Here is a 22,384-nt window from a genome sequence, read left to right on the forward strand (position 1 = left end):
GACCCCTTTGGGATTTGCATATCAAGTATTTACATTATGATTTATAACATTAGCAAAATTACAGTTTTAAAATAGCAAAGAAATAGTTTTTTATTTTGTTTTGTTTTGTTTTTTGTTTTGTTTTGTTTTGTTTTTTCTCGGAGCTGGGAACCGAACCCAGGGCCTTGCACTTGCTAGGCAAGCGTTCTACCGCTGAGCTAAATCCCCAACCCAAAGAAATAGTTTTATGGTTGGGGGTCATCACATTATCAGAAACTCTTTTAAAGGGTTACACAACATTAGGCAGGTTGAGAACCACTGCTCTAGACATTTTGATTGACTTGGAAAGTGTATGATTTATATGTAAAATATTCTGGTCATACTCCTGATGACTTTAATATATAATGAAATTTGACAGCTGCTGGTTTTAGAGCAGAACAATAAAGTAGGAAACTATGTTGTTAATACTACACAGATACATGTATATAATGAAGGGAATATACAGATAATTGAAATATTTAAAAAGGTATCATTAGAAAACTAGAGGTTAGCTTAAAAATGATTCTCTGTCCAATGTTCTTTATAAGCTTTTAATGTCTTTAAATTATGTTGGCTTTTGTCTTGTGTTTGATTTTAGATATACCATTTCATGTAGTCCAGGGTGTAGTCTCAGTGATTTGCCTTTCTTATTTCTCAAGATCTGTGACTACAGGAGTGTATTACCATCACCAGCTGTTTTTGTTTGTGTCTCAGGGATAAAGTCAGGTCTGTGTGCTTGATAGGCATGCGTTTTATCAACTGAGCTATACTCTCAATTACTGGATTTATTTGCACATAAATCAGTATACTCTGGATTATAGTTACCAAAGTGGCCACAGGTCCAAAAATTGGATTTTCTATATTAATTGTTTTGAGTTAAAATGAGAGCATCTCTTTATATGTTGTAGACTAATGAGACATTCCTAAACATAAAATCTGCTGTTTGGAGGCAATGAATTCATGACCTTTCTAGTCTACACAGAGAGGCCACCCATGGATATATAATAAGACCATGTCTTAAAAAACAAAACAAAACTTACAAATTTTTCCTTTTAGGGGCAAAATTACTTTTTGCCTTCTATCAGAGATAAACCTGTCCAGTGAATCATATTGCTGTCTATAAAAGTAGCAACATTTAAAACCCAAGCCATCAGGCTTTAGGAGATCATCTACTTTGCAGTGCCTTTCTGTGTAGAGGTGGGGAATTGAATGGAACTGCACTTGTGAAACTATCACACTTGTGGAATTCAGAGCCATCTTTGGGTCCAGTTCTCTCCTTTTATAGGCCATCAGGCTTGCAGTGAGGGTGCTTACCTATTGCACCTTTCTAGGACTTTAAATCCCCAAAGTTTTGTTAGTGACTCTTGAAACGTGGCAGCCAGTCTTCCTTTCCTTTCCCTCCCTCCCTCCCTCCCTCCCTCCCTCCCTCCCTCCCTCCCTCCCTTCCTCATGAAGATTCATTTCCAAAATGTAGAAAATTAGCTTCTCTATTAATTTTATCCATTGACATCTGCTTGATAGCAACTTTGTTGGAAGGATTAGTAGGCAACAGTATTGTCCCATGATTGCAGGAAAAAAAATTTATTGAAGCTGATTATTGAACTTCACAATCTCAAAGGCTATGACTACTAACCTCACATCTGATAGAGGGTTAATATACAAAATATATAATGAACTCAAGAAGCTAACCACCAAAAACCAAACAACCCAATCAAAAAATGGAGTATAGAACTAAACATTGAATTCACAACAGAGGACTCTCAGTGGCTGAGAAGCACCTAAAGAAATGTTCAAAGTCAGGGAAATGCAAATCAAAAACAACCCTGAGATTCCACCTTACACCCATCAGAATGGCTAAGATAAAAAAACAGAATGGCTAAGATAAAAAAAACTCAGGTGACAGCAGATGCTGTTGAGAATGTGGAGAAAGAAGAACAGTCCTCCCTTGTTGGTAGGGTAGCAAACTGGTACAGCCACTCTGGAAATCAATCTAGCAGTTCCTCAGAAAATTGGACATAGATCTACTCAACTATACCACTCTTGGAAATATACCCAAAAGATGCCCTACCATGCCACTAGGAATGTACTCCACTGTGGTCATAGCAGCCTTGTTTGTGATAACCAGAAACTTGAAATAACCTAGATGTCCCACAAGAGAAGAATAGATACAGAAAATGTGATTCATTTACACAATGGAACACTACGCAGCTATTAAGAATGAGGACCGCCTGAGTTTTGCAGGCAAATGTATAGAACTAGAAAATATTTTACTGAGTGAGGTAACTCAGATCCAAAAGGACATGCATGGGATGTACTCACTAATAAGTGGATACTAGTCAAAAAATAAGTACAGAATACCCAGGATACAGTCCTCAGAACTTAAAAAGGTTAACAAGCTGAAGGGCCCAAGAGAGGATGCCTCAACCCTCTTGGGAGGGAGAAGAAAACAATCATAGGATGGGGGAGGGAAGGAGGGACATGGATGGGAGAAGGGACACGGAGTGGAAGAGGGGAACATGATCAGGTATTGGGTAGGGGAAAAGGACTGAAGCCCTGAGGGCCAGCAGAAGGAATGGTAACAGGCAGTCTCTGGAGGTAGGACATTGGGGGTGGGAGTGGGAGGCTTCCAGAATGTACTAGAGACCTGGGAGGTGAGAGACTCAAAGGGACTCTGCATTATGGAGAGGGAATTTGTAGAGCCCAACTCCAGAGGAAAAATAGGGCATCAATGAGGGATAAGGGGTGCCATCCTATAGTCAATATTCTGACCCATAATTGTTCCTGTCTGAAAGAACTGCAGGCAGAAAAATGGAGAAGAGCCTGAGGAAAAGGAGATCCAGTCACAAGCCCAAAGTGGGAACGAGCTCAAGGGGAGGCCCCAGGGCCTGACACTATTACTTTGGCTAAGGAGTGCTCACAAAAAGGGACCTATCCTGATTGCCCTCGGAAATACCCAACAAGCAGCTGAAAGAGGCAGAGGCAGATGTTTACACCTAACCAATGGACAGTAACTGCTGCTCGTGGTTGAGTTAGGGAAAATTGGAAGAAGCTGAGGAGGAGAGGGGAAGGGGAGGGGGGCAACCCTGTAGGAAGACCAGCAGTCTCAACTAACCTAGACCCCCGAGATTTCTCTGTTACTAGACCACCAATCAGAAAGCATACACCAGCTGAAATGAGGCCCCCAACTCATATACAACAGAGCACTGCCAGGTCCTGGGTTCAGTCAGAGAAGATGTACCTGACCCTCAGGAGACTGGAGGCCCCCAGAAGTGGTTAGGGGTGGTGGAGGTGGTGGTGGTGGTGGTGGTGGTGGTGGTGGTGGTGGTGGTGGTGGTGGTGGTGGTGGTGGTGGTGGTGGTGTTGTTATGCAATGTGGAACAGTTAGAGAGTAGACCAGGAGGGGAATAAAAAACAAGCTCTTTGCTTTTTAAGATCTTGACTTTCCCTCTAAATTCTGCCAACAGGCACTAGTATATGATGGATAGTGAAACATATGTACAAATTACATCTTATACATCGTATTACTATATTTTGATGCACACCAATTTTTTCTCTTGTATTTTTGAACTGGTGTAAGAATGATTTGTTCTTTTACATTTTATCATTTGATTAGTTATAAATTACTTTGTCTATATATTTGTATCAGATAGTTTGCAAAATATATACTTCATCTTTTATCTAATGATTTTCCTGTATTTATCAAACATATTTCTTTTTCAAGACATTATAAGATTTTCCTGAATATTGGTAACGGTGGATCCTTTGTGCCAATTTTTATGTTCTCCATTTTGTTATCTTTTGTTAGTTAATATTCTGCGTTTTGGTTGTTTTCCTTTATTAAGATGCGTTCTCAAATAAGTTTTTAGTACTTCCTTGCCCATCAATAACACTGCACTTTCTAAAATCATTATATGCATAAGTGATGTATGTTCAAGAATCTCTTTAATACATTTGTGTGCTAAGAAGTTTTTCTTATTGAACATTTTAGTAATTATTTTTAATGTATATTTTATTGAAAGTAATTTTTCATATAATATATTGTGATTTTGGTATCTTCCCTCAATTTCTCTCTACCTTCTCATCTACCCTTCCTCACACCCTTTCTTTCTCTCTTTTAAGAAAAAAAAAAAAACAGGTGGACTATAAACTATTATTAAACCATTATTCAAATCATCCAAGAAAGAGACAAAGATGGAGGTACACACATTCAGCTTATAAAATTATAAAATTATAAAATTATAAAGTTGGAAAGCAAGATGTATAAGCAGAAGCAGAAAACCACTAAGACTAAAAGAGTGAAATAAATAAAACTAAAAGCAACTTGTCTACAAGAGAATACCATTGAGATAATTTTTGGTTGCTAATTACTGTTTGGCATGGAGCCTACCCTTAAATGTGATTATGTACAAAGTGAGATTTTAGTGGAGAAAATGAGTTTTTTTCCTATACAAGAATATGTCATTTGAACATAGTTTCTTCGTAATGGGTGGGAGCCCGTATCTCCATCTCGTCTCAGCATCAGGACCCCATTCTGTTGAACGTATGCAGACCCTGTGTATTCTGTCACCCTGTGAGTTTCCATCCTGTGAAATGGAAAGACAGTTCTTTCGATGTTATCTGCCCCTACTGACTCTTAAATTCCATAGGTCCTGGAAACTGAGTGGAGGGGTTTGATGAAACCATTCCATTCAAACTGAGTATTCCAAACTCAAGTGTTAAGAAATCATTGAAAAAGATTTCTTTTTGTTAAACAATTTTTGGATGGTAATATTTGCATGCGATATAAAAACTAAAAGGTTTTAAAGATGTAGGTTTTCAGTCTATTCAGAAAATGAGTGAGTCATTCTTCTGTTATTCTAATTGCTTTTAGTGTACCATGGATTAAAATTTCCCTAATGCCAGACTTTTCTGTTTTTGTGGTTGGGATATTATGGGGGGTGGTTTCCTTTTTTATTCATTTATTTTATTTTTATATTTTTATTTAAAATATAATTACATGATTTCCCCCTTTGTTTCATACGTGTATGTGAGTATGTGTGTGTGGGATTATACACAAATATAGAACTATTCCTTATTGAGTCCATTTTTGTTACTTGTGTAGCATGACTTCAGGACTGAGTCCTGTGTATCGGCCAATTAAGGCATTGACCTCTGGGGTGCTGAGGTGATTCTTTCTCACTCAGCAGTCGTTAGTTCCATGTAATTCTTTGTCTCAGGATGGAACCCTAGATTTTTGTGCCTCTGTGTTATGTTAGAATGTCTATTCTTACTGTTCGGGTCTTGTTTATGTAGCCATTTCTAAAATGACAGTTTCAGATCACAATTCTTGGTTTTCTGATTTTATGATTGTATTAGAGATCTGTAGACAAACAGAATTGGCAGAATGAATAAATATACAGCAGGTATTCATTAGGCTTATAGGATGTGATCCAGGTAGTCCAAAAAATGATTGTCTTCCAATGGACAGTTCAAGAGTCCAGTAGTTGTTCAGTCTGTGTCTCAGTTGGTCTTCAGTAGATAGCAGAATCCTGATGGAGTAGGCTCTAATGCCTTTGAAGAAATGCCCTGGCCACTGAGAGCAGGAACAAGCAGGCAAAGAGAGCAAACATTCTCCTTTCCTGTCCTTGATATAAGGTAGATCTTCACTTCAAAGGTCCAGATTAAAAGTGGGTATTCCCACTTCAAATTATAATTAAGAAACAATATTTCTCATAAGTATACCTTCTATTTAAGCTTTCATTAATTCCTGTTGTAGTCAAGTTGCCAACCAAGAATAGTCATCACAGCCCTCTTTCTGGCCCATCTTCTGTGATGCTCTCTGAGTTATTGATGTTGAAGCTGTGTTGCAGATATATCCATTGGTATTGGCACTCCCATGATCTGTTGGTGTGTCCAATTTTGCTTCCCTGTAATAGTTTTCTTTCGGTATAGAGAAAGGCTTCTTTGATGATTTATAATAGCTGCATTTATCTGTGACGTACTATAATTACTTATGACATACCTCAAGAGACTTCTGCTATCTCTGTTTCCCGCGGCCAGAGGAGAAATCACTTTCTCACCTTGTCTTCTACAAGTTGGCAATATGATGTTGCTTCCTGCTATTAATGATAAGAACATATTCATGGTCTTGCCTGTGTCTCAGTGATGTCCATGTATGACTAGCGTCCTTTAAGGATCCTTTCAGTTTCTCTTCTTCCTTTCAATAGCAGTCCTTTGCTTTTGTCTGTGCTTCATGTTTATCTTCAAGCCAACAGTACATTGGTTGATACCAATATAAGGTACAAAGTCCAAGGCAGTATTTTTCTTCTTCTACTCCTAACCCGCTAGACAAGCTCTTTTTCTCTTGTCTCAGTTGTAATGGATCTTTATTTTAACTCTGGTTTTGAGCCATTTACTCCTCCCTACTCTGGTGCTCATCAGATCGAGGCTTTTGATTTATGCAATAGAGAGAACAAGCAAGCTGTATTCCTTGGTTTTTTCATTCTAGTTGAAGATCATACACTTGCTGGCATGTTTTGCCAAAAGTAATAGTTCTCTTGTTTCCCTGCCCTGTCCCTAGGCTTCTTTTGTGGAAACAGGTTTTAGTGTACACAAACTCCCCTTAATTTCCCACAGTGACAATTACCAAATTGACATTGATTTCTTCTCATCTTCCTTAGCTAGTTGCTTTTGCATCACTGCTTTTTCAGTTTAATTTCAGTTCCTCTCTCCCCTACCATTTCACCTCTCAGTTTTTGAGATAGGGACTTTTGTTTTGTTTTGTTTTGTTTTTAAATTTCATACTGTCCCAAAACTCTGAATTCTCTTGGTTCTACCTCCAGTATCAAGACTGGTTATCAAATGGCTTATACCATCCATATCCAATTGTCCTTGTGTGTATTTTCTTAAATGTTACGAGCAGGAGAAAAAAAAAGACCCTTGGTATTAGGTTCAGCAATCAATTTTGTGAATTAAGTAAAGTCAAACAATTTAAGGATTCCATTTTATGTTTTCTTTTAAAGAAGCTAGTAAGTAGAATTATTGTCGAGTTTATTGTAAAATTTGAGGAAATGAAGTTGCCATGTGAAAGGTCAATTTTAGGCTTTTTTTTTTAAGTGTTTATCTTTTTGAAATCTTTGATTCTTAAAATTTTATATTTAGAAATACTGAGAAATGGTAAACTGATTTGATAAGGTGATTTGAGCTTGCTACCAAGTCTGCTGACTTGTGTTCAGATGTAGTGATTACCTGATACAATGAAACAGGCATTACTTACAGTTGCTTTTGCCTTTCATGTGCTTGTTTTGGATGTTTCTGTCTGTTTGCCATTCTGTATAAGAGAATAAAAAAATAGAAGTTTAAAAGCGATATGATTACATCATCTCTCAATTAATATAGTTATATTTGGTAATATAGTAAATACTCCTTTAAACTTTATTATTTTTCAATATCTACTTCAAATCATCATAAACATATAAACATAAATTAGTACTGTTATTTCTTATTAAGAATCTTAAGAAGAATGAAGTAAACACTGATTTTAATCTGATAGTTTTCAGTACTGTATGAATTATTTGTGGATGTTTCAAGGAAAAACATTAACACTATTAATGTACACATAGAATTCATTGTGTATTTAGAAATAAAATATTTCTTTGTATATAGGAATAAAATTCTGATCTATTACCTTGTGATACTTAATAAGTTCTTTTTACACATTCTAGGACAGTGGTGACTACCCCCTTACCATGCCTGGTCCTCAGTGGAAAAAATTTCGTTCCAATTTTTGTGAATTTATTGGAGTCCTGATTCGACAGTGTCAATATAGCATAATTTATGATGAATATATGATGGACACCGTAATTTCCCTTTTGACTGGTTTGTCAGACTCCCAGGTCAGAGCTTTTAGGCATACAAGTACCCTTGCTGGTAAGTAACCAAGTCTTCTTTGTTTTCATTGAGTTTGCTAAATTTTGATTTTTGGAATGAAACTTTTTTCTATAATGTTAATTTAGTTAGTGCTTTAATAGAAATAAAAATTTCTTGGAATTTATTTACATGGCTGTTTTCATATGCAATAGTTTTCCTACTTGCTATTTTTCAGCCTTAAGAATAAAACTGGAAATAGCTGTTTCCAGGATAAAGGAATGGGGGCCTTCTCCTATCAATCTCGAATAAAGAAAATACCCTATGGGTTTGCCTACAGCCTGATGTTTCTCTTTTTCATATAACTTTGGCTTGTGTCAACTTGATATAAAACTATCTTGCACAATCTCTCACACTCTACATAGTGTCTGGCTGTGTCTCTGTATATACTCCCATTTGTTGCAAAAGTTAGCGTCTCTGATGATGGCTGAGCAAGGCACTGAACTATCATATAGCAGAATGTCATTAGTATTTTTATTGTTAGGTATATTTTTAGAACAGTATTATTTGGTTTGCCCTATGTCCCTGAGCTATCAATTCTGAGGTTCTTATTCACCCAACCAGTGTTAAGTATGGGTTCCATCTTGTGGAGTGGGCCATAGATGAAATCAAATGTTAGTTACTCCAGCAAGCTTTGTGCCACCAATTTGTACTAGCTTATCTTTTAGGCAAGAGGCCATTGTAGATCAAAGTGTTTATGACTAGGTTGGTGTTTATATTTCTTTTTTGGTAGCATTTATCATACTTCCCTGTATCAAGACACTGACTTGTAGCTGATGCTCTCATTCATTTAGCTGTATAGGTATTGTCAGCCACAGCTCAATTAGATGTAACCTAGTCCTGATAGTGGAAGTTTTGTTTGGACAAGAGATGACTGATTGGATCTCTGTCTTCCTTGTTATTTGATGATTTCATTTACTTCTCCTTTATGTGTCTATAGTATAGAAAATGTTTACTCCATAAGGTTTTTTTATTACCCCTCAAATGTCATTTAATGTTAACTGTTTCTCCTTGTATTCCCTTCCTTGTGTCCCTCTTCCCTCCCTGTCTCCACTTGATGCCCCCAACCCATGCATAACTGTCCATTCTGTTCCCCTTTCCTAGGGGGACCTATCTGCCCTGTCCCCCTAGCCCCATTCTTTTTACCTCATCTCTGTGGTTCTAGTGGTTCTAGCTTGGTTATCATTGACTTAACATCTAATATTCACATATAAGCAAATGCACATCATATTTGTTGTCTTGAATCTCTGTTACTTCATTTAGGATCGTCTTTTTCTAATTCCATCCATTTACCTGATAGGTATATTTTGTTGTTGTTGTTGTTGTTGTTGTTGTTGTTGTTTAGTGACTGGTTCTTCATTGAGTACTCCACATCTTCTTTATCCATTCATCTGTCGATAAACATGTAGGTTGTTTTCAACTTGTGGCTATTGTGAATAGAGGAAGAGTGAACATTGTAGAGCAAGTGTCCTTATTGTAGGCTGAAGCATCCTTTGGGTGTGTGCAATAGTGCTGTAGCTGGTTCTTGAGGTGGATTGTGCCACACTTATTTCTATTGTGGCGACACAGGTTTGCGGTTCCCGCAGCAGTGAATGAGTGTCACTTACTTGCATCTTTGCCGGTGTGTGCTGTCCCTGCTTATCAATCTTAGTCTTTCTCATGGGTTTAAAAGGAAATCTCAAAACAGTTTTGATTTGCATTTCTCTTATGACTCAGGATATTGAACATTTCTCAGCCACTTGCCTTTCCTCTGTTGAGAATTCTGTTTAGCTCTGAACTTCATATTTGATTACCTTTAAGGAGTTCTTTTATTATTCAGAATTTTTTCACAAGTTGTATTTTTCATAGAAAACTTTTGTCATTTCAAGTTGTGTGAAGAATAGCCTTATAGTTGTGATGGACACTGCATTGATTGGTTGTAGATTACGTTTGGTAGGATGGCTCTGTTTTACTGTATTGATCCTAACAATTCATGACTATGGGAGATCTTTTCATCTTCTGATACCCTCTTCAATTTTTTTCTTGAGTATCTTAAAGCTTTGATCATACAAGTCTTTCACTTCCTTGGTTAGGCTCACCCCAGGATATTTTGGGTACTTTGAGGCTTTTATAAACGCTGTTGTTTCCCTGATTTCTTTCTCAGTCCATTTGTCATTTATATATAGGAGGATCCTGGGTTTTGTGAGTTAATATTGTATCCAGCTATTTTGCTTGCTGCAAGTGTCAGCTGTAGGAATTCCTTAATGGGATTTTTAGCATCACTTTTGGATACTATCATACCACCTGCAGATAAAGATAGTTTGAATTCTTCCTTTCTCATTTGTTTCCCTTTAAAATCCTTTGGTTGTTTTATTGCTCTAGCTACGACTTCAGGTACTATATTGAATAACTGTGGAGAGAGTGCATAGCCTTGCCTTGTACTTGATTTTAGTGGCATTGCTTTTGAGTTTCTCTCCACTTAAATTGATGTTTCCCATGGGCTTGCTGCACACTGCCTTTACTATGTTGACTTATGTCTCTTATATCCCTAATCTTTCCAGGGCTGTATCATAAAAGGGTGCTGGATTTTGTCAAAGATCTTCTGCATCTAATGAGATGATCATGTGGCTGTTTCTTTTCAGTTTATTTATATGACTGAATACATTTATTGATTATCATATAAGAAGCATACCTGCATCTCTGGGATAAGCCTTCTTAATTATGGTGGATCGCCTTTTTGATGCATTCTTGAATTCAGTTTCCAAATATTTTATTGAGAAATTTTCAGTCTATATTTAGAAGAGAAACTGGTCTAAAGTTTTCTTTCTTTGTTGGGTTCTTATGTGGTTTTGATATCAAGACACTTATAGCCTCATAAAACAAATTAAACACTGTTGCTTCTATCTCTATTTAATAGAGTAATTTGAAGAGATTAGCAATAATCTCTTATTTGAATATCTGGTAGAATTCTGTGCTAAAACCACCAAGCCCTGGCCGTTTTTGCTGGGAGACTTTTAATGACTGCTTATATATCACTGGGTGTTAATGGTCTGTTTAAATTGTTTGTTTGATCTTGATTTAACTTTTGTAAGTGGTGTCTATTGAGAAAATTATCCATTTATTTTAGATTTCCCAGTTTGGTGGAATACAGGTTTTTAAAGTACATCCTTATGGTTCTCTGGATTTCCTCAGTCTCAATTGGTATGTCCCCTTTTCATCTCTAATTTTGTAATTTGAATATTCTCCGCCTTTTAGTTCATTTGGATGAAGGTTTATCAGTCATGGTGATTTTCTCAAGGAACCAACAACTCTGTTTCACTGATTCATTGTGTTGTTTGTTCATTCTCTATCATAGCTATTTTTGTCCAGTTCCTCTACCCCCCCACCCCCCCACCCCCCCACCCCCGTCCTGCCCCACTTTGGCTCTAGAACTTTCAGGTGTGCTGTTAAATCACTAGTGTCTCCAGTTTCTTTTTGTTTGCACTTAGTGCTATGAATTTGCCTGTTAGGTCCATCTTCATTGTGTTCTATTAACTTTGCTGTGATATACATTCATTTTTATTCAATTGTACTGAGTTTATTTTCTTACCTTTTTTCATTCCATTGTGAGTTGTTTAATTTTCATAATTTTGTAAGCTCGTTTCTATTGTTAGTACCTAATTTTAGAGTAGGGTGGACAGACAGGATGTAAGGTGTTGCTTTGGTCTTCTTGTCTGTGCTGAGACTTACGTTATGTCCTTGGAGGCGGTCAGCTTTGGAGATAGCTCTGTGAGCTGTTGTGAAGGAGTAGGTTCTCTTGTGTTTGGTGAATCGTTTTGTACATACCTGTTAGGTCCATTTAGTTTGTAATGTCAGTTAGCCCCACCGTTTCTCTGTCTAATGTTCTTCTGGATGACCTGTCTATTGGAGAGTTGGTTATTGAAGTCTCCTACTGTCAGTGCTTGAGTACTAGTATGTGATTTAAGCTGTTGTATTTCCTTTTTGAGCATGGGTGCCCTTGTGTTTAGTGTATTGATATTAAGAATTCCATTTTATATTTGGTGAATTTTTCTGTTAACGAGTATGAGTGTCCTTTCTTATCTCTTCTGATTAGTTTTGGTTTGAAGTCTATTTTGTTGGATACTAAAATGGCTTCACAAGCTTGGTTTTTGGGTCCATATCCATAGCATCTTTTTTCCTCCCATCCTTTTTCTCTGAGATGGTGACTATCCATGATGTTGAGGTTTGATTCGTGGATTCAGAAGAAGAATGGAACCTGCTTCATATCTGTTCATCTCGTCTTTCTATTGAGGAATTGAGACTGTTTGTGTTCAGCCTTATCAATGGGCAGTGTTTCTTGATTCCTCTTACTGGGTTTTGATGTATGGTTACCCTTTGTAGGTTGGAATTTTTGTTCTAGTGCCTTATGTTGGATGTTTTTTGTGACAGATGTCTTACTTTCTTTGTTTGATGTGATTGAACGATTTGCTGGGTATAGTATTCAGTTCTGACATCTGTGGTCTCATAGATTTTGTAGAATGTCTGCCAGAACTCCTGTTTTTAGAGTCTCCATTGAAAACTCAAGAGTTTTTCTACTAGGTCTGCCTTTATATGTTTGTCTTTTTCCTTTGTTTCCTTTCTTTTTTCTGTATGTTTAGTGTTTTAATCATTCTGTGTCAGTCTTTTCTGGTCCAGTCTTTTTGGTCTTCTATGTTTCTTGTACTTTAATTATCCTTTTATGTTGGAGAATTTTTCTTCATAATTTTGTTGACACCAAATGTTGTGCCCTTTGACCTCAGTTTCTTCTCCCTCTCTTCTTAGGATTCTTAGATTTAGTCTTGCCATAATGTAAAATAAATTTTCTGGATTTTTGTCCCAGGATTTTTTAGATTTAATAATTTATTTGACCAAGGTATTCATTTTTTGTATCACATCTTCAGTGTCTTGAGATTCTGTTTTCTATCTCTTGTATTCTGTTGGCGAGGGTTGTCTTTGAGGTTCGTGTTCAAGTTCCTAAAGTTTTTATTTTTCATTCATTCTGATTCTATTTCCACTTTCAGTTATTGAACTGTTTTATTCATTTCCTTCCACTGTTAATTTTTTCATAGTTTTTTAAGGGATTTATTAATTTCCCCGTTGAGGACCTCTGTCACATTCATAAAGGGTATGTTAAGGTCTTCGTCTCCTGCTTCAGTTTTGTTGCAGTACTCAAAACCTTCGGAGTGTTTTTCTCTGGCATCTAAGCACCTGGGTTTGGGAAGGTTTCAATTCTAACTACTGATATCTAATCTTGTTTTTATTAGACGGGTTTTCTGTTTTCTTGGTTCCTGTTTTTCTCTCTGGTTCCGATGAGAGTGTGATGGCTGTGTGCTGCCTCTTAGGAAATTTCTGGGATTCTGATAGTTGTAACCACTTATACTTACAGGTAAAATGACTTACTGGGTATTAGGTGCTGACAAGAATGGAAATAGGCTGGGTTGGGATAAGACCTTGGGGATCCAGATGAGGGAGGCAAGCAGGGTTTTCTACCAGGATCTCTTTTGTCTCCTGGGAATGGGGACAGTGAGAAGTCATCACAATAGGTAGTCTGTTATAAAGGGAAGGATAAGACTGCTTTGGATTTGGAGGAGGGTATGGGGAAGTGAAGAGTCATAGTTAACCTACTTGCTTCTCTGCCTGGAGTGGCTTACAGGTTACCAGGAAATGCCTTCTGGAGGTCTGAGTGCTGGAATAAAGCAATGAGTGGGGACATGGAAGTCTGGAGGGTGAATCTGTGTGATCCATTGGAGACTAGGCAGGGGTGGGTAAGGGAAGCTGCATCAGTTGCTGTGCTACAAAGCTGGGACTGAGACTGTGAGATTGAATTTGAATGAGAGGAACCAAGTGAAGATCTGCACTTAGCTATTTGCTTCTCTGGCCATAATTGTCATTTATTAGTTACATTTGAATAATGGACAGGTATTAGGTATTGAAAATAGAATGTACTGAACCTTTTTTTTTAATTCCAAGTTCTAAAGAATAAATTCTTTATTCAGCAATTCCTTAGTAATACATCCCATTATTTTTATATTAGTTACTCACTTCTTTCATAGATTGATTGTATAAAATCCTAGATTTATGGTCACCTCCTTTGAACAGAAGATTTTCTGATAATTCTGGGTGGACAGTAATTATTCATTTGAATTATATATGTACGTGTGTATGTGTATATATACACATGTATACATATACATGTATATATATATATATATGAATGAATGACATGGAGTAAAAGATGATAATTTTTATTTACTTCGGAAGACAAATCTTGGAGACTAGATAAGATGGACAGGAACCATTTAATCCTCAAGTTCAAAGACTATGCGTGTTGGCTTATTTGTTTTATTATTTTATTGGTTCTTATACCTCTTTATTACTACCAACTCTTTATCCATCCCGATCCCTTCCAATCCCCCAACACTAGGTAGGAGAGAAAGAAGAACGGAAGGGCACATAAACCTCTGCAGGCTACTTACTGCTGATTAGGGTCTTCATGTTTCTAGGGGCATATCCAGTTTTCATTGTCAGAATATCCAGCAGTCCAGCGAAATAGAAATCCAGCAATAGCAGACAGAACAAACCAAGAGTAGTGGAGGCAGCAACACCTGCTTTCTTCCAAGTGTCTCTGACCCATCTCTGGGTTCTGGCATCCATACCCTCTCCAGAATCCCAAGAATTAAACTATCTGCGGCTGGCAAAGATCATGCCCCTTCTTGAGCATAAGATAATCATAGTTAGCACCTGTGGACAAACTCAGCAGCCCCATATCCCACACCTGAGATTAAAACAAAAACATTCACATAACTGGGTTTTTAAACCAAAATTTTCACTATATATGCTTATAGATAGTTATGGCTAGATAGAATTATCAGCTTTGAAATAAAATGATCCCTGACCTTGCTTATATCTTGCTGAGAAGAGACACAATCAGATTAATAATTCTTAGGGCTTAGATATAATTACTTCAGTAGCATCGTAAGTTTCTTGCATGGTCTGATCAGTAGAAATTTTAGTCGGTTTTCCAAATTTCTAAAGCCGTGTCTCTATTGACAGTCTATGTCTTTTGTCTTACATTTCACGTATACTAGAACACACCTATATAAAAGTTTTCAATACTTCACTGTTCAGGTCTAGAAGTCCCACAGTTATGTAAATTTTTCTTTGTTGGAGATAAATACTTTTGGAAAGCTTTTTATTAAGTTAGAACTGATTTTTAGCAGTTATACACTATGTACTCTTAATTATCTTTAAGGATACCGCCCCTTTATACTTATTTTAATTTCCATTTCAGAATAGTTTTTGTTTTTAACCTTAAGTATGCTGATTTGTATTTTAAGTAGATATCTCAATTGAACATTTTTGTAACATAGTTTGGCTCTCTCTACCTCTTACTGAACTAAAATCTTGTTGAATATTTCTGGATTACACAAAGCAAAATATCTTTTCTTATTCTAGGTTTAATTGCCATGCTTTTTCTAATCATTGAGTTGTCGTGAATGGTCTATGTTCAGCATCCTGCTATGTTATGTTTTGTAGTAATATGTTTGCAATTTAGGGTTGCATTTAGTTTGTGGATTCATGGAAGATGAAAATCATTTTCCTCCCTGGTGTTTTAATTGGAATTTTACAACATAACAGGGATTACTTAAGTCCCATTTGTAATTCTCAAACTTACCATAAGATTTTATTTTTATGTAATCTTCATATATTTAAAGTATTATCAGTGTCTTTATCATAAAAATCCAAGTATTTCCATTTTCAAATAATTTTTATTTATCGGACATCAGCTTTTAGGGAACCTACCCTGAGCATGGATTCTCTCTGGAAGGTAACCGAGGGGGTGAAGCACCCACAGGGATGCGGGGAGTGACCTGGTTTTGTGAGAGTAAAAGTTGCTTAATATGATAATGTTTACTGGTTTGAATCCAAGTTATTTTGAGGCCAGAACATGCCTAAACCTTCTGGCAATTAACACTCAATTGTTAAACTGGAGGAGGGGGGCTTAAGTAAAGAGGTTCTTTGATCTTTTCTCACAGGTCCTTCCTGTCCCTGAGCCCCAAAACTGAGAGTTTTTGACTCCTTGCAATCTAGAGAAGGTCAGAGAAAGAAACAAACACTTTGAAAATCTACTCTAATCTTTATTTCTATGGGGGGTGGGGAGGCTGGCATGGACAGGGTTGACTAACTTTCTATTGATCTTAAGAAAAGCCTGACTCATTATTGTTCTGGTTCTCAGTGCATATACTTTTCAGGGTATATGATCACATGCATCTTTTTTCAAAACTTCACAATAAGTTTTGAAACTTCAAAACAAGTTCAAACATAAATTCAAATAATTAGTTAAATAAGGAATTATAATAGAGATGTTTACATGCGTTCCCATTAAGACTAGTTGTTGTTATTAATATCAGATATCAGTTGTTAATAATATCAGGTATTGGCCACACCCGTGGGGAAAGAGCATACCAAGCCCACACCAACACGCTTCCACATGGTGAGATTTTAATGGGGGAACGAGACAGGGGAAGGGGCAAGAGAAAGAAGAGAAAAGAGCAGAGAGGGGAGAGCAGAGGGCAGAAGGTGTCTACCTTGTATTTGGAATATGGTGTAAATGTTCCCAGGTGGAGGTGTGAATTGAGCCAAAAGGTCTTCTAGGAATGTATGGCCGTTGCCATGGCAATAGTGGCCAACCAGTGTAGCTGCTAGTGGCAATTCCTGATACCAACAGTAGTTATCTAAATAAACATTATCTACCACTAGGTAGATTAATCTACCATTAATCTAGGTATATTATCTACCATTATTGCTCAATTGTTCATTAAAAGTTATAAACTATAATTCTTATGTCTAAGTTAACACAGTATGCCAAGAGGTAAATCATCTCTCTAGTTTCTCATTAGTATTGAAGTTTTCTCTAGGTAATCCCAGTTAATACTTTATCTTCCATTCTTACACCTACAACAAACTGTTCATTTCCAGTTGATGGTCTTTAGCTATTAAATAATGGTTTTACAACTAGCCTAAAAGGAATGTTTTCCTTAATCATAAATCTGTTTCATGACTGTTTTCTATCCTAGTGCAAATAGATGTCACACACGAAGACTTGCAGGGCCTTAATTGCAGCCCTCTCTATAAATTGCTCAATAATTACTAATAGAAATTAGGAATTATATAGAATCACCATTAGGAACTAAGAATCATCTATTTGTCTACATAGCATTGACTATAAAAGAGTTGATTTTTGTTAATCTGCAGAAAATCTGCCCAATAAGGTGGGCTAATGACCAGGGAATATTATATTAATTTAATAATGACAAGAAACACATATTAGCTGCAAAAATCTATTGTGAAATGAGATTTCTGAAAGCCTTGCAATTAAGAATTATCCATTGCAGACCATGCAGTCTGATGTGTCATCTTCAGACCATCACTTGTATGCTTTTAGCCTTTCTAGATGGCTCTTGACCTCAGCTGTGTAGCTGTAGGCCTTAGCCACTTAGTCATGTTGTTGTTAATGCTTGTTCAGACTTAGTGTTCTTTAAGTCACCACCACGTTCTTTGCCCTGTGATGTCCAACAGTCAGATCAGACTTGGAGGCAATACTTTGAATAACAAAGTAAAAAGAAAAGGTTACATGCTCCCAGTATATAATGCTTAGAGTAAGCATTCCCATTTACAGTGAATGCAATAAGGAAAAGAAAGGAAGAATCAGAACATAGAAAAAGTGAAAATCAGTAAGGCATCCATTGCGTTCTAAAGCTGTGCTGTAGCTTCCCTTGGCAGGTTCACGTCAGTGAAGCTTCCCTTTGTAGTTTACAATCATCTTCATGCTCCTCTCTGTCAAGTCTCCTGCAAAGGCTTGGCTCTTGCAGCATTGTTGCTTAACTTACCAGACTTTCTTTGAAATTTACATGAAATCTTTATGATCCCATAATTGTGGTGTTTCACATGCCTACAGATCCCACTTTACATGAATACTGTTGCCATTTCCTAAATCTTGGGTATTAGTTACCAGGTTCCTTGTGAACTGAACAAAGTAAATTGTCTTCCGGGAAAATAGTCCTTTAGACCTGTCTAGAGACTGGAAACCTCAGCAATTTCTTTTCCTAAGGATTCTCCCGGAAGTGTTTTTGAAACGCTTTTATTTCTTTTCTCTAAGCCCATTGCTGATTACTGAGACCCTCTGAAGCACACTTACTGTTCTGATGTTGGCACTGGGCTTCTTGTTGCCACTGATAACTTCATCACCTTTGGCAACACCTTTTTTTTTTTTTCCTATCCTTTTCTGGCCACATCGTAGGTTTTCCCAATATTTTCTTTTCTACGTATTTTTTGAATCTTATTTTTACTATATACTTTCCTAAATTGTCCAGCCAGACTGTGCTTTTCTGCTTGAATTTTCTCAAACACATACTCTACTCTGTTATATTTTAAGTTTCACCTGTCAACAGTCTCAGGACATAGGCAAAATGCAGCAAAGTTCTTCCATGGTCAAACCATAATGGCCTCTAAGTCAGTCCCCATAAGATTCTCCATCTTTATCAGAAACCTTATCAACAACAGTGTTTCATGTTCACATTCCTTTTTTAAATTAATTAATTAATTTTTATTGTATATTTTATGTATTTACATTTCATATGTTATCCCCGTTCACCCCTGTCTCACCACCCCCCTTCCCGTTCCCCTGCTTCTGTGAAGATGCTCTCATTCCCTCCCACCCACTCCCACCTGCTCACTTCCACGTCATATCTATCAGCTTTCTGTCTGCTCTGAGTCTGTGCCAAAATTGCTATTAATGATATTCTTAAGCTGTCTCTATCTTGCTCATGATACTTTTACAAACTATTTTCTAAGCATTCACATGTTATTGGGAATACATTATCAGCAGAGTTCTCAGAGTCTTGACATTAATTTTATGTGTTGCTCACCTTTCCAGTACTATAGCAGAATACTCCAGATAATCAGATTGTAAAGGTTAATGCTTATTTGGATTTGCCATTTTATAGCCTCTACTTGATGATAAAGTAGTTCTGTAGGGTTGCGCCACTGGTAGCACATTATGAGAGAAACATGTGACACTATCTATTAAAAACAGTTATCAGTCTGTCACTTTATAGTAAGTTTTATAGTGCTATAAAATGAATTTCAAGAAAATAAGATGTGCCGTTTTTATTATGACATTCAATAGGCATGAAATGATAAGACTATGAGATTGGTATTAATTTCAAAGTACTTTTTACTTTTTAATAATATGCTTATTCTTAGTGAAAAGGACAAGCAGTGATCAACTTTTTTCTTAAAATAAGCTTAACAATAGATCTTTTGTGTCTGAATAGTACTGTGAGGAACGGTAATTATTCTGTTGCAACACTTAAATTTTGAAGGTGACTGAATCTTTTTGACATAAGAGGGTATTTGAAATCACATGTCATATTTTTAAGGCTGAATTCTTCTAGTAACAGCAAGACTAAAATAATTGTGCTTAATAGCAATAATTTCTGTGTGCTTATTAAACAGAGTGAGACCCATATTGTGGTTGTCATGTAAAATTGGAAATGAGTGGAAAGTCCTGGTTAGATTGAATAGTAATTAATTGTATGGGCAGAGACATACTTTACCATAAAGAGCACACCCCTCTATCCAATATCTGATAATGCCTGGAGAGACTGTATCTATCGGTCATTTTGTGATTTTTGTTTGTTTTAATATTTTGAATATTTTATTGTTTATCTGGGCTAAGAAGAAGTCATTATGTAATGACAGACTTGGGTCTAAGTTCGTCATTTTGCTTTATAAGTATAGAGGTTTGTATACTCAGCCAAGTTGATAAACTGGTGCCATCCTACATTTGGTGAGCTTGAATAACCTAACCTGAGATACTCTTTCTCATACAGATTATTTTCACAGTACTTTACTTCCGGTCGCCATACAGTCAAATGTGCACTGATTTGCATGCAGCTGTAAGATCACCAGCTTGTAGTTTGAAATACAGGAATAGTCAAAATATTGTATCTAAGCTTTTATTAAATGACTTTATAAATAAATGGTCATTAACTTAAGTTTGTTTCAGTATTTTTGTTTTGCATTTTTGTTTAAGGGCTGTATCAGTCACTGGTAACCTGTAACTAGCTGGCTTAAATGTAGGAAGGCTTTTTTCAGGTTTTTCAAAGCAAGGGTGTGTAGGGAAACACACCGTTGTGTATATGCGTACACATATTTCAAGGGAGATTGCAAAATTCTTTAAAGTCATTCTTGTTTTTAGTTTTATGGCAACCTTGGAAGTACTTTCCTAATGTTGACGTTGTACGGCTCTTAGGTGAGAGTGCAGGCAGGAGCCTCTTTTGTGTGTTAAGTTCATGTGGTGATGGTAAATATTTCAGGAACTTTAATTCAACTCAGCAAAGGTATAAAGGATGCGTTTGTAGCCTAGGTCGTGGTAGACACAGAGATTAGACCTAATTAATTTGTGAATGTAGGCAAGGCATTGGTGTTACTTCTGTCTTTTGTGCTGGTAGATTAGATCTGACCTCTTACTTCTTTAAATTATTTTATGTGTAAATGTTTGTTAGTGTAACTGTCTGTGTGCCTGATGTTCACAGAGGTCAGAAGAAGACTGGAGTTATAGATACCTGGGAACTACCATATAAATATCAGCAATCAAACCTAGGTCCTCTAGACATTCGGGCAGTGTTCTTAAACTAAAAACAATGACTGTAAGAATTTTGCAATATTCCTTGGCATATATGTTTATGCTCATTGGATAAGACATTTAAGTGGCAAAAATTATTTTGCAACTGAGATTATGGTTGGGTTATTGAACAGGTTTTTTCTTCCTCTCTTGCTTTTCTTTTTTCTTTTTTCTTTTTTTTTTTTTTTTCTTTTTCTTCGGAGCTGGGGACCGAACCCAGGGCCTTGCGCTTTCTAGGCAAGCTCTCTACCACTGAGCTAAATCCCCAACCCCTCTTCTCTTGCTTTAACATTCCATCTTTTATCTAAAAAACTTGTTTCATTAGTGAATATTGTATTTGTTCTTTATTTTATAGCAATGAAGCTGATGACTGCTCTGGTGAATGTTGCCTTAAACCTCAGTATTCATCAGGATAATACACAGAGGCAATACGAAGCCGAGAGAAATAAAATGATTGGGAAGAGAGCCAATGAAAGGCTGGAGTTACTACTTCAGAAACGTAAAGAGGTAAGTTTTGTGGTAATTTTTATAGTTTGGAAATGTTTGGTAAATATAATGGTTTCTACTGTTTTTTGTAAAAAGGACATTTTTAAAGTTCGCTATGGTAGCTTGATTCCATAATCTTCGTACTTGGGAAGGCAGGTAGAAGAGTCAGTTCAAGACCAGCCTTGGCTGCATACAAAGTTTCAGGTTAGCCTGGGGTACATGAAACCTGAGGTGTGTAGATGGGACAATAGAAAATAAGTCTTACATTCATAAGATTTAGCTTCAAATTACTTTGTCTTCAAGTTTTAAATAAAATTGAAACAATCACCAGTGAGTACGGAACCATATGCAAACTTATTTTAGTAAAAGGTTATCACAGGGTTAGGCAAGTCAGTCATTTGACGTTACTGGCTCAAAAGTGCATGAAATAATAAAATCTCATCTGGGAGACAGCAAAAATAGATTTATAGAAGAAAGTGTCTGTGTTTATTTGATGTATAAAGCAACACTCTAAGATTGGTGTCACTATACACTCCCCCTTTCTCAGTGCGCGGGAATCCAGTCCAGGAGTTTACATGCAATAAGTAATCAAACGCTCGGAGAGCTTCTAGCTCTTACTTTAGGTTCGACAGCTGATTTGTGTAGATGTGATAAAAACGTTTTTACATGGCTGTTTTATTTTATTTTTTTACATTCATTTCTTTTCATTTTATGGGTAAAGGTGTTGCCTGAACAGAATATTTATACAGCATATATGTGCAGTGCTCATAGAAACTGGAAGGAGTTGAATTCTCAAATGCTTGTTGTCTTTTACAGAATACTTTTTTTAAAACTTACTGGAATTAAAAGTTTTGGTTTGTATTACCAAATCTTTTAACTTAAAAATGTTACACTTTCATAGAATAAGTATATGTGTATACATATGAGATTAAACAAGCAATAGAAAGCAAAAACTTGAAATGTTTTATCTGCATTTAAATTTATTATATATTAATGATGAATTCAGTGTCGTGAACTAAGGAAACCTGTATACTAATTTAATTTTACCTAACAAACTTAATCTAGCTTCTATGGGAATGACTAGTTCGATGATTGGTGCTTATTGTACGACCACGAGGACCTGAGTTTAGATTCACATTTCCCCATAAAAATGCTGGACTTAGCACTCTACTGCAATCCTAGCACCAAGGAGCTGGAGACAGGACAGTCCCTGGGAATTGTTGCTTTTCAGGTTGGCTAAGTCTGTGACTCCAGGTTCAGTAAGAGACCCTGTCTGAAGAAAAAGAGTAG

At 36.6% G+C, this 22,384-nt stretch overlaps 1 protein-coding gene across 6 annotated transcripts in view; it reads left to right on the forward strand.

Moving 5' to 3' along the window:
• Positions 1 to 22,384, forward strand: part of Stag1 (STAG1 cohesin complex component) — a 383,606-nt gene that overhangs the window by 170,214 nt on the left and 191,008 nt on the right. For 5 of the 6 annotated variants that reach the window (XM_087562318.1, XM_087562317.1, NM_001433817.1 and 2 more), the window contains 2 exons: positions 7,722 to 7,926; positions 20,964 to 21,115. The exons of the other annotated variant lie outside the window; for it this stretch is intronic. In XM_087562318.1, the coding sequence (XP_087418444.1) occupies positions 7,722 to 7,926; positions 20,964 to 21,115 (357 nt within the window). The remainder of the gene's footprint in view (positions 1 to 7,721; positions 7,927 to 20,963; positions 21,116 to 22,384) is intronic. 6 annotated transcript variants of the gene reach the window in all.

Source organism: Rattus norvegicus, chromosome 8, assembly GCF_021556685.1.
Source record: "Rattus norvegicus strain SHRSP/BbbUtx chromosome 8, alternate assembly SHRSP_T2T, whole genome shotgun sequence".
In the NCBI taxonomy this organism is placed as follows: Eukaryota; Metazoa; Chordata; class Mammalia; order Rodentia; family Muridae; genus Rattus; species Rattus norvegicus.